This window comes from Solanum stenotomum, chromosome 8 (assembly GCF_019186545.1).
Source record: "Solanum stenotomum isolate F172 chromosome 8, ASM1918654v1, whole genome shotgun sequence".
NCBI classification, from domain to species: Eukaryota; Viridiplantae; Streptophyta; class Magnoliopsida; order Solanales; family Solanaceae; genus Solanum; species Solanum stenotomum.
The window spans coordinates 10,726,251-10,738,865 of NC_064289.1; the positions used below are offsets into that span (position 1 = coordinate 10,726,251).

At 38.6% G+C, this 12,615-nt stretch overlaps 1 protein-coding gene across 1 annotated transcript; it reads left to right on the forward strand.

The window, feature by feature from the left end:
- The first annotated feature begins 230 nt into the window (after positions 1-230).
- On the forward strand, positions 231-11,434 carry LOC125872485 (protein PHYTOCHROME-DEPENDENT LATE-FLOWERING). The gene is made up of 12 exons (XM_049553218.1): positions 231-521; positions 1,765-1,807; positions 1,945-2,009; positions 2,087-2,173; positions 3,390-3,470; positions 4,314-4,475; positions 4,550-4,648; positions 4,722-6,100; positions 7,572-7,798; positions 7,883-8,031; positions 9,124-9,162; positions 9,253-11,434. Exons 1-12 carry the CDS (start codon positions 357-359, stop codon positions 10,834-10,836), a joined length of 4,080 nt encoding a protein of 1,359 aa, XP_049409175.1. The 5' UTR covers positions 231-356; the 3' UTR covers positions 10,837-11,434.
- The last annotated feature ends 1,181 nt before the right edge of the window (positions 11,435-12,615 follow it).

The following is a 12,615-nucleotide window of genomic DNA, read 5'->3' on the forward strand; positions in this document are numbered from 1 at the left end:
GATCCTATATATTCAGGAATTTTTGTAATTTGAAAAAGAATAGAGATATAATGTAATTAGGATCTTAAGAGATTTATGTAATTTTTACAATTTATATTTCGCGAAAAAATTCTTTTAAGTGCATGAAGCAAGTTTTCGGGTCAATACCATCTCGAAAGAGAATTGGATCCTGAACGGGTCCAGTTGGGGTTCCCTTTTTATTCAACCATTTTATTTATTTATTTACTGAAACAAAACCAAAACGTCCCGAGTCAATTTCTATTCTCTCTCTGTGCTTGTTAATTATGCCCAATACACAGATACTACTTCACTAAGTCTCCGGCACCGGATCAACGCTGTTGTAGAATTTTCAGGCAATGGGAGTTTCGTTTAAGGTTTCCAAAACCGGTGCAAGGTTTCGGCCCAAACCAGTACATCCCGACACCGAAGAACACGACGACGTCGCTGTTGGTGCTAACAAAGAAAGGAATTCAGTTATTTCACAAAATAAATCCAATTCCGCATCGACTGGAAAGCTCACGGTAATTTTATCATTCACATGTTCTGTAATTAGGTTTGATTTTCAATTTCTTCATTTTTTGGTGGTCAGTATGCTAAATTCGTAAATTTTCCCTTTTATAAGATGAGTTTAATTTGATTTGAGGTCTTTGCATATTTCACTCCCAATGTTTGCTGCTTTTACTGTTGCTCTAGCACGCTCTAAGTGCAAAAAGACAAGTTTTTGAGTTGCACTTGAGCGGCCATTTTCGATTTCTATCCTTTTCCTCATGATCTAACCCTAAACTATTTATTTCCTTGTAAAACCATGAATGAATTTATAATTATGTGAAGTTTGTGTGGCTGACTAACTTTGAGGAGTAAAATATTGAAGGGATATTTGGTTCTTTGGATTGCAATAAATGGATAATTATAAGGTGAATCAAGGGTGTTGCTTAGTGGTCAATGAAGTGGGTTGATAATTCGTGGAACATGTCGGGGTGCGCACAAGCTTGTCCTGACACCAAGATTGTCAAAAATAATAATAGTATGTTGATCGTTATACAATGAACACTAATACAAAGATTGTAATGCACATGTTGTAATACCAAAGTCAAGATTAGTTGTGTCCTGATATTGCTAATATGTGTATTTTTGTTTCACATTTAATTTCGTATGGAATAATACAGACTGTCACAGAAGTTATGGAAGTATTGGTTTTTATATGTTTTAATTTTTATCTTGGAACTCCTACACTGAATTGATACTACAGAATTGCATCAATGGTGCAGCCGAAACCAACGTTGTATTAATAATGCACAATTTTGTGTCTGGATTCTTATAAGCAAATTAGACGATCTCAAAGAGTACAATTAGAATATCCTAAACTTCATCTTTTGTAAATGAGGTTGAATGTGCTGGAAACTTCCCTGCCTACACACATTTGATTTGTGTGCGAGACTGAAAGAATCCTGAACAGTATGAATGAACATGCAGTAAAGGTAAATGAAGCTTCTAGCTCATGAAATTTAATAAAGAAAGGACATAAATGAAGCCAAACTTTTAGCAAGATTAAGTTGGACTTCTAAAATGTGGTGACGTGAGAGATCCAAGTTGTCAGCTAATGTTCACTGCCTCAAATAGTTAATCCATCATGCATAGTTACTTGACGCATGTGCTGTTAATCTTACTAGCATATCATGAAAAAGTATGCCTCATAAATTGTGTTTCTTTTGAAGAATCACTAAAATTTTAACTTCACTGATAACATCCTCCTGTCTGCCATAGGGTGCGGTTGTGCATGGAAGCAAGGATGTTACCACAGTCCCTGGTAAGTGAAGATATTGTAAAGGAATTCCATTTATATGGGGAGGACAAATGACCGTTCTCTCTCCCACTTATGTTACTATTTTTTTAATTTCAAGAGTTGTGCATTTTTCAGTATTCTTATTTTGCTGTATTGAGCAGATAATGAAGTTTCCTTCACATTGTGCCTTTTCCTGGATGGATATTCTATTGGGAAGCCCTCTGAGGTTTGTTGTTAATCATCTCATATGCACTATATAATAGTTCAGGCTTTGGGCTGATAGTTTTATGTTTTCCTTTTCAGATGCAGAATGAATATGGGCATCAAGCCTCTGAAAATGTTCCAAAATTATTGCATCCATATGATAGAGCATCTGAAACTCTCTTTTCTGTAAGTGTACTGAGCTTTATTTTTCCTCTTTTCCTTATCTCTCTCTATCTCTGGGTGTGTGGATCATCTGTTGCTTTGTTCCTAAACTCTTTTTTTAACAAATTTATAGCAAAAGAAGATAGTGTAAAATATCTGTTCAAATGAGAATCAACCACAATCATCTATCAAGTTTTTACAACTATCTATTCCAAAAGAATTCTTTCGTTACAACAAATATATGAATGACACTTTGATATTTTTATTCTTAATTTACACTCGCAAGTCACAATACAACTTCCTATTCAATCCAAATATGTCCAAACTGCATACATTGGTTACCTCCAGCTTGACGTCTCAGTCCTTGGTAGCACCTAGAGAAAAGCCCGGGGTCAACATCTGTGATGTAAGGCTACTGTGCACCAGTAGGTGGTGCCCTCGCCATTGTCTTTACAAGCAATTCCAACTCACGATAATTTGCTTAGTCTTCTTAGATTATCCGCCATTAAGGTCACATCCTGCATTGCACCTACCAAGTGAAAAAAGCTTCTCTGTGGTGGTACCCAAATGTACTCAGCACCTCGCTCTTCTCCTTGCCTTCTGTTAACTCCCTGTATTTAGTGCCCGGCCCCGCCATATCCTATTGTCTTCCTAACATGAACAGTTTGCAAAATACATTTATTTTTCAGGTAGTTCTTAGTCATAGGTCTTGAGCTGCTAGCAAATAGTAGTATATTTTCGTGAAAGTCTAGTGTGATTGAGAAACAGAAACTTGATGCTCAGTTTTAAGTTGAACTCATCTGTCTGTGCTTTTATAAGGATTTATCTGTCTTTTTTTTTAAAAAAAAAGAAAAAAAAATTAAAAGAAGGATTTATCTGTCTATATACTCTTGATCAGCAAAAACCTTATGGTGTGGCCGTTTTCATTTTGATAGTAATTAGCTTTTATAATAATAAGTCCTGTCAATATTAATTGGACTGGAGGAGTGAAAGCCCCACTTGACTGTGGGAATGCTTACAGTTTCTGATGCCGAAGCCATTCCACTCTTTACTCTTTCCTTTTCCAGGATGGATTTGGCTTCAGTATTCCTGAAGGAACTAAGTTTGCGGTTATGTAGATGATAACCAGCTTATACAAAGTTTGTTTGATTATCTTGTTCTACTACCTTATCTTTTCTTTGTATATTTGTACTGTTACCTTTCTCAAAATAAATTTCTTTGTATATTTATGCAACTGGAGGCAATTGAGTCTGGACATCTGCCAGGCGATATTTTGGAGGATATACCTTGCAAATATGTTGACGGAACTCTAGTCTGCGAGGTAAGGTTTCTGGTCCAGAAGAGCAATTATAACTCCTATAAGATTTATAATATCATGGGTTGTACTTTCTTCAATTTGTATTCACCATCTTGTGAATAGAGAATTGTTGTTTGTTTGTCGTATGCTAAGAGATGCTAATAGACCCGCTTCTTCTTAAGAAACACAAGCTCCCTCTGTCACAAAATGCGGAGTTGGAGTGAAATAGTTAAAGCATCTAATATTCGGTTTGGACTTTGGATTAGAAAATCAATCTTTCAATTTAGCTTTTTACTCTTGTATTTTTCTAACCTGTTTAGGATACGCTTTTCTCAAGCCAATGGTCTTATGGGAAACAACAAGGTCTGCGTACACCCCACCCTCATCATATCCCATTTATGGGGTCATACTGGGTATTATGTTGTTGTAGTAAAGTTACATATTTGGTAAATATGCAAGTAAAATATATCATAAATCCGTGTTTTATAATTAAAATATTGGGTACGTTTTACCTATAAAAATAAAAATAATAATTTAGGTACGTTTGAATGGATCCTTGTAAAAGGAAAAAATGTTAAATTCCCCAATAGTTGTAGTGTCATGTAGACAGGAGAGAGGAAATTAGATTATGGGTTTGGAACTTCCAATTTTGCGTCTCTACTTAATGGAAGAGATCAAAACAACAAATGGACTTTTAACAGGATGTCAGTCACTCAGCTTTGTCATTGACTTTATTCTTCTTCTTGCGATATTTTCTACCTTCTACATTTCTTTGTTCTCCTTCTGAAATTACTGTCACCATTCCTTTCCCTATTACATAAACATAGAATTAGGATAGTGTTTTGTTACTTAAAATTACTATTGCAGGTGCGAGATTATCGTAAGTGCTTCCCTGAAGTTGGACAAAATGCGCCTTCAGCCACTGGTTGTCCCATTATTAACAGAGTATGTCTAAAAATGTCTCTTGAAAATGTGGTGAAGGACATTCCATTGATTTCAGATAGTGCTTGGACATATGGTGATATGATGGTTAGTAAGATCGACCCCTCTTAGTGGCATTCAAATGGTTTTGTATTTTAAAGAATTATTCTCTTATGCTGTAGGAAGTCGAATCCCGGATATTAAGAGCCCTACAACCACAACTCTGCTTAGACCCCGCCCCAAAGTTAGAAAGCCTCCGCAACAACAAAGCTTCCTCAAAGGTAGTGTGCTTTATTCATCTTCATGTGGTAGAAGGAGCTCATGTATTTAAACTGTCCTATATTTCGTTTACAGTTGACATTGGGTATAGGAAATCTAAGGAGGAAAAGACTAAGGCAGCTTCCAGATGTGATTGTCATGTCTAATGATAAGATCCATGGGAAAAATATTTGCATAGATAGAGTGCCAGAAAGTTCAAGGTCAGGAGACACTGGACAGCTTCTGCCGCAGCCTGCTCATGAGAATCTGAACCGACAAAATAATGGACCAACCAATATGTTGGCACTAAGAAGTAACAGTTTTGGGTCTGAGACCTCTATTCCAGCATCGCCTTCGGTATCTCAGCAACCAAAGTATCAAATGGGGGTTGTGAGTCCAAGAATCATGCAGGACCATAGGTCAGGAGTTTTAAATGCATCAGGAGCTTCTCCTGCTGCGCCAGAAATGATGCTTTCATATGCGGATGCGATGAGCTCTGGTGCTGCTTCTTTACATGGTAAGAGAGAGAATCATGATGGCCAAGCATCTCCCCTTTCCAATTTAAACAAGAGGGCAAGGTTTACACATATGAGTGCTGATTCCAATCAACAGCAACTTATAGGAGGACAAATAGATGGCTCTCATGCTCCAGATTTGCACTGGAAAAATTCCTTATTACAGCAACATTCAGTTCCCAGGGGAATTCCATATGCTAATACAAACATGCAAAAGTATCCTCAACAAATTTTTGAAGGGGGTCTGAACCAGGAAGCTGGAACAATGCCATTCACTGCAGGACAGCAAGGAATAAAGTATAACTTAAAGGAAGAGCCTGCTGAGATAGAGAGATTGGACAAATTAGAGCCAGGAAGGACTAAAAATGAGATGCAGATGGTGGAATCGGATATGAACCTTATGGAATCCCAGCAGGCCCGACTAAAGCAGAGAATGACTCAGCAGTTTACGCGGTCTGGTTTTCCTCAGACACCCTGGAATGGCCTTGGTCAGCCTCTTGAAAACAATCTTCGGAAAGAAGACCCATTCCAGAACAGGAAAATGGTGCAAAGTCCTCGTGTATCTGCAGGAGGCTTGCCTCAATCTCCTTTATCCTCTAAGTCTGGAGAGTTTTCTAATGGTTCTGTAGGAGCTCAATACGGTGCAGCTGTGACTAGTGGACTTATACAATCAATGAAGGAGAAGCAAGGATCCACATCTGTTGCTCCAGCTGGTGGAACAACTTCTATGACTTCTAGCGCCAATGATTCCATGCAGCGGCAACACCAGGCTCAAATTGCTGCAAGGCGGAGATCCAATTCTGTTCCTAAGGCCCCCATGATGAGTGGAGTCGGTTCTCCTGCCAGTGTCAGTACCATGAGTCTTCCAATAAATGCAAGCAGTCCTCCCGTAGGATCTACACAATCAGCTGACCAAATCATGCTTGAAAGGTTCTCCAAAATTGAAATGCTGACAACTAGGTATGTTTATAGGACATTATTTTGACCATTTAAATAAGCTGTTATTTTGAATGAGCACAAGTTTATTATGTCAAATAGAGCACTTAAATTGTGTCATCTTGGTCAAAGGATATACCTCACATGCATATGTTACCTTTTGATAACTGGTTCATTTAAAATAGTCTTTTGTGATTGTATTCCGTCGTTATAAAGGAGCTTAGTGGTTCAGTATCTGTGGTCTAGAAGTGCCAGACTATAACGATGGGCCAGACTATAACAATAGAAGCTGTCTCATGTGGGACAACCAATGTTACTGGTGCGTGACATGTGTGTTGTGGGGGTGGGGGGCACTGGAAGAGTAGCTGCTCTAATATTCATATAATTCTATGCTATACCTTTAAAAATATGGAATACTTAAACGAGAATCCCAAAAACGTAATCTAAGGTTTATGTTGAAAAAGGCTAGAGGGAACAACTGCTTTGTCATGTTGCCTATTTCTTGAACAACAGCTTGAGGAAGATAATTGAGACTAAATTAAGTGAATGCTTAAGCTTGTTGCCAGGTTTATTGCAAATTATGCAAAATACCATTATATGAATGCACAAAGATGACGAGCTCAAAAAGAGAGACAGTCCATTTTTGGTTCTCCGGAAAAAAGGGACTAGACAATGTTGACATGGGATGGAGGGATAAGTGTATCTTCTTCATCAAAAAATGGAGGGATAAGTGTATCTTTGTTCCTGGTTTCTGTTTTGTCTTTTCTCTGTCATTCCTACAGTAATGATCATATTTTTCTCTTTTTGGTGATAAAATTGATCATGCTCTTAAGCTATTTCATTTTTACAGCTTAAGTTGTCGGTTTGGTTTCTTCATTTCTTTCGTCTTGCACCCTTAAGTTTTAGCTAAACCCAGTATCTGCTCTTTTCTCCTGTAGCCCAGAAATCATGCCTGAAATGTATCTCAAAATGCATCCAATGCTGACGTCTGAGTTTATATCTTATTACTTAATGGGTATTAATAAGAACACGGTCCATTATTGTGCAGGAAATTACACCCAAATGTCCTTGGAAATGGGTGGTCCTGAACTTTTGACCCCCACTTGCCCCATGGGCAAACCTTCATGGTCAAAAGTCAAAACTTGTTAAACTTGAAGTCTTGACCATGAGGCAAACAAGGTTAAGAGTTCACGACCACCCACCTCCAAGCCCATTCTTGTAAATCATCCACTATTGTGCATAATAGGGTTCTGGTTTGAGTGATGAGTTACAATTTCACATTTCACCCGTCATCCACTATATATAAATAATAATTCTTTTACTCCTCCATGCTTGTTCAAGTGATATCAAGTGATCTTTGCTTCAGATGTAATTTATATCTTCTTATCATCTTGCTATTTTAACTGTGTATTTTTTCTCAACCACTGTTCTTAAAGCTTGATAATACTCTTATATAAAAATCCTCAAAATCTCACGTTAACCATCTGAGTTTCAGGTTTCAACTTAATCCCAAAAAGAGCAAGGTCGAGGAGTACTCTAGCAGGAAGCCAAATGTCTTTCCTACTCAGCAGCTGCATGTTCATCTTTCTAATGATTCAAACAATGAGAATGTCAAAGATGAATCCTGCAAAATGTCATTGTCAAAATCATTGGTAGGTGGCAGTACAAATGTTTGCAAAAGAAGAGTCTTGGATTTTCTGCAGACAGAGCGCGTTCTTCAAGGTCTGTCCATTATTAATGCACTCTCAATCTGTATCATATGCTATTTTCTAACCGATCCTTTGACTGCTTGATGTTATCTACTAGGAAATGGTTATTCATGTGTTCCTAAGGCGCGGACTAGAATGGTCTTGTCAGAAAAGCCAAATGACGGTACTGTGTCAATGCTTATTGGAGAAATAGAAGAGGTCGAATACACGACTGTTGAGGATCACCTCCCAACGCTGCCGAATACTGTGAGTGTTGTGCACAATATTTGTTTGTATGAACCAGACTGGACCAACCTCCTTCTTTTGGTGTCCACTCATTCTACTTAATCAAGTAGGACGAGATTCTGAAGCCAGCTATTCTGAGCTGAATTTTTAATTTAAAAGCTATATGGGAACACCCTTAAAAGTAAAGTGGAAGAATGATAAGCATTCCATAACTCCTGGATCTAGGTTTCGATATGGTGGAGCTTGGAAATCCATTTCTGCTAGCATGTGCCAATCTTAATGATGCAAATGTGTACAATACTCATTCGAACTCATTAAATTGGTTTGAACCTATTCAAGGCTAGCAGTTGAATATTTTCATCAAACCAGCACTAAGATGGTAAACTAGCATTTACATCCAAAAAGCAAGAGTGTAGTCCTGTTTAGTTCTGCAGGAACTGATAGAATGAATCTATACTCGTTTAGTTGTGCAGGAACTAATAAAATCTATCATTGTTTCAGCATCATTGACATATTTAAATTTACACCAAAAAGAAAGTGAAATATACAGTCAGTTGGATATGGTAATCCTTCTAGCTTTAATTGATAAATTAAAAGAAGTCATATTGAGATAGATCTTATTGTTGTTCAAGTTATCTTTCTATAGCAGTTACATAGAGTAGAAAATCCTGTTCAATTTTGAGTTGAGCTATGGTGTATAACCTTCTCATAAGGCGAGTTATCCTGACATTTACTTATCAAGTCTTAGGATCAGTCGATCAAATATTTGATGATAATCGCCTTTGATATGCATCTATCAATATCTTTGATGATGTTTGCCTCAGATGAATTCTAGATTTCAAACATTTAATCAAATTTCTCCTAGCAAAGTCTTAGTAAAGCGAGTAACAGAAATAGCTAGATGCAATTTTCGAGTTACTTAATAGACATCAATTTGTTATATGATAAGGTGTATCTGAAACATGGAGAATTGGAGGAGACCTCATAGTAGCTGCTATAAGAGGCATTTTATTTTCATTTGTTTCAACCATTTTAAATTGGGATGCCAGTGAAAGAAACTTACAATGATCTTATGCATTTCTGTTTCTTATGTCTGAAATTTTCTTGTGACAGCACTTTGCAGACTTGCTTGCTGCACAGTTTTGTTCACTGGTAAGTTGTTTGCGTAAAATATAAAGCACAAAGGATCAATATTGCTTTATCAACTTGTTCTTATTTTTCCGTGCACCAATGTGTTTGCAGATGGCACGCGAAGGATACCTTGTGGAAGATCATGTCCAACCTAGACCAATCAGCATGAATCGTGCTTCAAGTAGTCAAACTAACATGCCAGGAATGCCACCAAATGGGTCAGTAGCTGATCTGCAGCAATACTCCGAAGGGGTCTCTGGTCAGTTGTCCAATGAGCTTGCAAGGCCCTCTAACGGTATTAATTCATCAATAATTTCACCCCAGAACATGCAAGGCCAGAGAATACTGCCTTCCGGGAATGCTCAAGCATTACAGATCTCTCAAGGACTCCTGACGGGGGTTTCAATGCCTTCTAGAGCTCAACAATCTGATCCTTTATCCCCTCTGCAGCAGCAGCAGCAACAACAACAGCAGCAGCAGAATCAACATCCTCTGATACAACAGCAACATCCACAGTTACAAAGATCCCAACTAATGCTTGCTTCAAATCCACTTGCTCACCTAAATACAGTTGGCCAGAATTCAATGCAGTTGGGTAATCAAATGGCTAATAAACCATCGGCAGTGCAACTTCAGCTATTACAACAGCAACAACAGCAGCAGCAGCAGCAGCAACAACAACAACCACAACAGTTGCAGTCGCAACAATCCCAGTCGCAGCATCCACAGATGCAGAGGAAAATGATGATGAGCCTTGGTAATGTAGGTATGGGGAACATTAGCAATAACATCGCGGCGCTTGGTGGCCTTAGTAATGTTATGGGCATGGGAGGTGTAAGAGGAGTTGGTGGACCTGGAATTTCAGCTCCAATGGGAGCCATCGCTGGCATGGGCAATATATCTCAGAACACAATAAATATAAGCCAGGCATCTAATATTAGTAACGCGATCAGCCAGCAACTTCGCAGTGGTGCACTCACTCCACAACAAGCTGTTTTCATGCAAACAAAACTGAGAATGGTAGCACAGAACCGAACAAATATGTTGGGGAGCCCACAGTCAAGTTTAGGTGGTATTACGGGAAATAGACAAATGCATCCAGGTTCTACCGGTCTTTCAATCTTGGGTTCCCTCAACCGAGGTAATATCAATCCAATGCAGCGACCAGGAATGGGTCCAATGGGTCCGCCAAAGCTAATGGCAGGTATGAATCTTTACATGAACCAGCAGCAACAACAACAGCAACAACAACAGCAGCAGCAGCAGCAGCAGCAGCAGCAACAGATGCAGTTACAGCAGCAACAAATGCAGCAGCAACACATACAACAGCAGCAGCAATTGCAGCAACAGCAGCAAGAGACAGCTTCGCCTTTACAGGCTGTAGTTTCACCTCCTCCAGTGGGCTCACCTTCAAATCTGGCAATCCCACAACAAATGAACCAAAATTCCCAGCAGCCACAGCAGCAACAACAACAGCAACATCAGCAGGCCAGCCCACAGCAGATGAGCCAACGAACTCCACTCAGCCCACAGCTGAGTTCAGGGGCTATCCATCCTATGAGTACTGGTAATCCAGAAGCATGCCCAGCAAGCCCTCAGTTGAGTTCACAAACCTTGGGGTCAGTAGGTAGTATAACCAATTCTCCGATGGAACTACAAGGTGTGAACAAGAGTAATTCCATTAATAATACCTAATTGAGATGTAAGCTTCAGCTCCTTTAAAACGGTAGGCTGTTGCTATATCATCCCTGCCATGTCTATGTATACATCTGGTCAGGTTACCGTGAAGATGAAACAAAATGGTGCCTCTGGCCAGTGCTGGTTGAGCAGATGTCTTTATAGGTTGTGGAACATGGATTGTCTGGTTTAATGGAATCCCAAAAAGGAAACCAGAGAGGACTTGGGACATGCAAATTATTCTTCTTTTTGCTCGAGAGAGTGAAGAGACGGCTTTTAATCTCCTGAGCAGGCTGAAAGAACACATGCTCCAATGTTGATCTGTGATAAGCTGGTAGAGCAACAATTATTCTAGGTTTATTCATATGTTTTGGGTATTCTATATGAGACGGATAATTCAGATTGTCTGGATCTGTTGTGATCAATCATATTGTAGTTCAATATGATCCTTGAGAGCAGATTATAGTTCATATCATAACCAGTGATATATAAAGATTTAACTCCAGTCTTGCATGAAGTAAATGTCATAGTTGTGATCTCTTGGTTGATAAACGTGTAAATGAGTACAATCTTTATGTGTATACAGTTTCTTATTTTCCTGGTAAAAGAATCATAGTTAGACCACATACTTCCAGATTAAAGAAACTTTTATGTCTGTGGTTGTATCGAATATGCCATCTGCCAAGTATGGCGTAATTGAGTACTCGGATAGGTAGTGCTTGTGCAGGGGATAATTTTCGAAATTCGAATCTTGCCATTCTTTATTTGGAACCCCCAGAGTGTACTTTGTGGTAACCTGCTCATTGTGATAGATTGCAAATCACGTAAAAAATGTAAACCGTACTAGGTATGCCTCATGCGATGAGCCCGTGGCTGAGTAGCAAACAAAGGCTGGAATCGATCCCTTCGAACCACTCAACTATGCCCTTGGAGGCAATCTTGCCATTCTTTTTGCACCTAAAATCCCATCAATTTCTCCACTGAAGCCTAGAAACCAAAACTTGTCCTAAGTTGGTACTGATTTCACCTTGTGGTGGATTACGCAACTTTCTTTGTTTTTAATGTGCATTAGTTCATGTATCTGACGCCTTGGAGCATCCATTTTTTTTTTTATATTTTGAGGACCCCAGTAATGAGTTGGGGAATTCTTATGTAATAGTTGCACCATTTTTTTAAGTCATATTTTCGCATTTATGAGCCAATATTTTGGAATTATGTGACTTTCTTGGTATTTCGTGTATATTACACCATGGATCTGGCGGCTTGGAGCACCCAATTTTTTTTTCAAAAAAAACTTTATGAGGATCTTCGTGAGTTGGGGAAGCATTACATATAGTCACACTATTTTTTTAATGAATATTTTCGCATTTACGAGCCAACTTTTAGAAATTACGCGACTTTCTTTGTTTTTCGTGTATATTAGCACATGGATCTGACGCTTTGGATAACCCAATTTTTTTTCTTCAAATAATGAGTTGGGGAGGGATTAATATTTTCTCATTTACGAGCCAACTTATAGGAATTACACGACTTTCTTGGTTTTTCGTGTGTATTAGCCCATAGATTTGACGCCTTGGAGCATCCAAAAATTTTTCTGAAAAAACTTTATGAAGACCTCCGTAAAGAGCTAAGAAGCATTACGTATAGTCAAATCATTTTTTAAGGCATATTTTCGCATTTGCGAGCCAACTTTTAGGAATTACGTGACTTTTTTGGTTTTTGGTGTGTAATGCCCATAGATTTGGCACCTTGGAGCACCCAATTTTTGTTTATGTAAAAACTTTATGAGGACCTCCG

What these genes read in the sequence shown, in the direction of transcription:
- LOC125872485 (XM_049553218.1), top strand. Translation starts at nt 357, where the DNA reads ATGGGAGTTTCGTTTAAGGTTTCCAAAACCGGTGCAAGGTTTCGGCCC. An exon ending in GGACATATGGTGATATGATG is followed by an intron (nt 4,476 to 4,549) that starts GTTAGTAAGATC and finishes CTTATGCTGTAG; the next exon opens with GAAGTCGAATCCCGGATATT. An exon ending in ATTGAAATGCTGACAACTAG is followed by an intron (nt 6,101 to 7,571) that starts GTATGTTTATAG and finishes TCTGAGTTTCAG; the next exon opens with GTTTCAACTTAATCCCAAAA.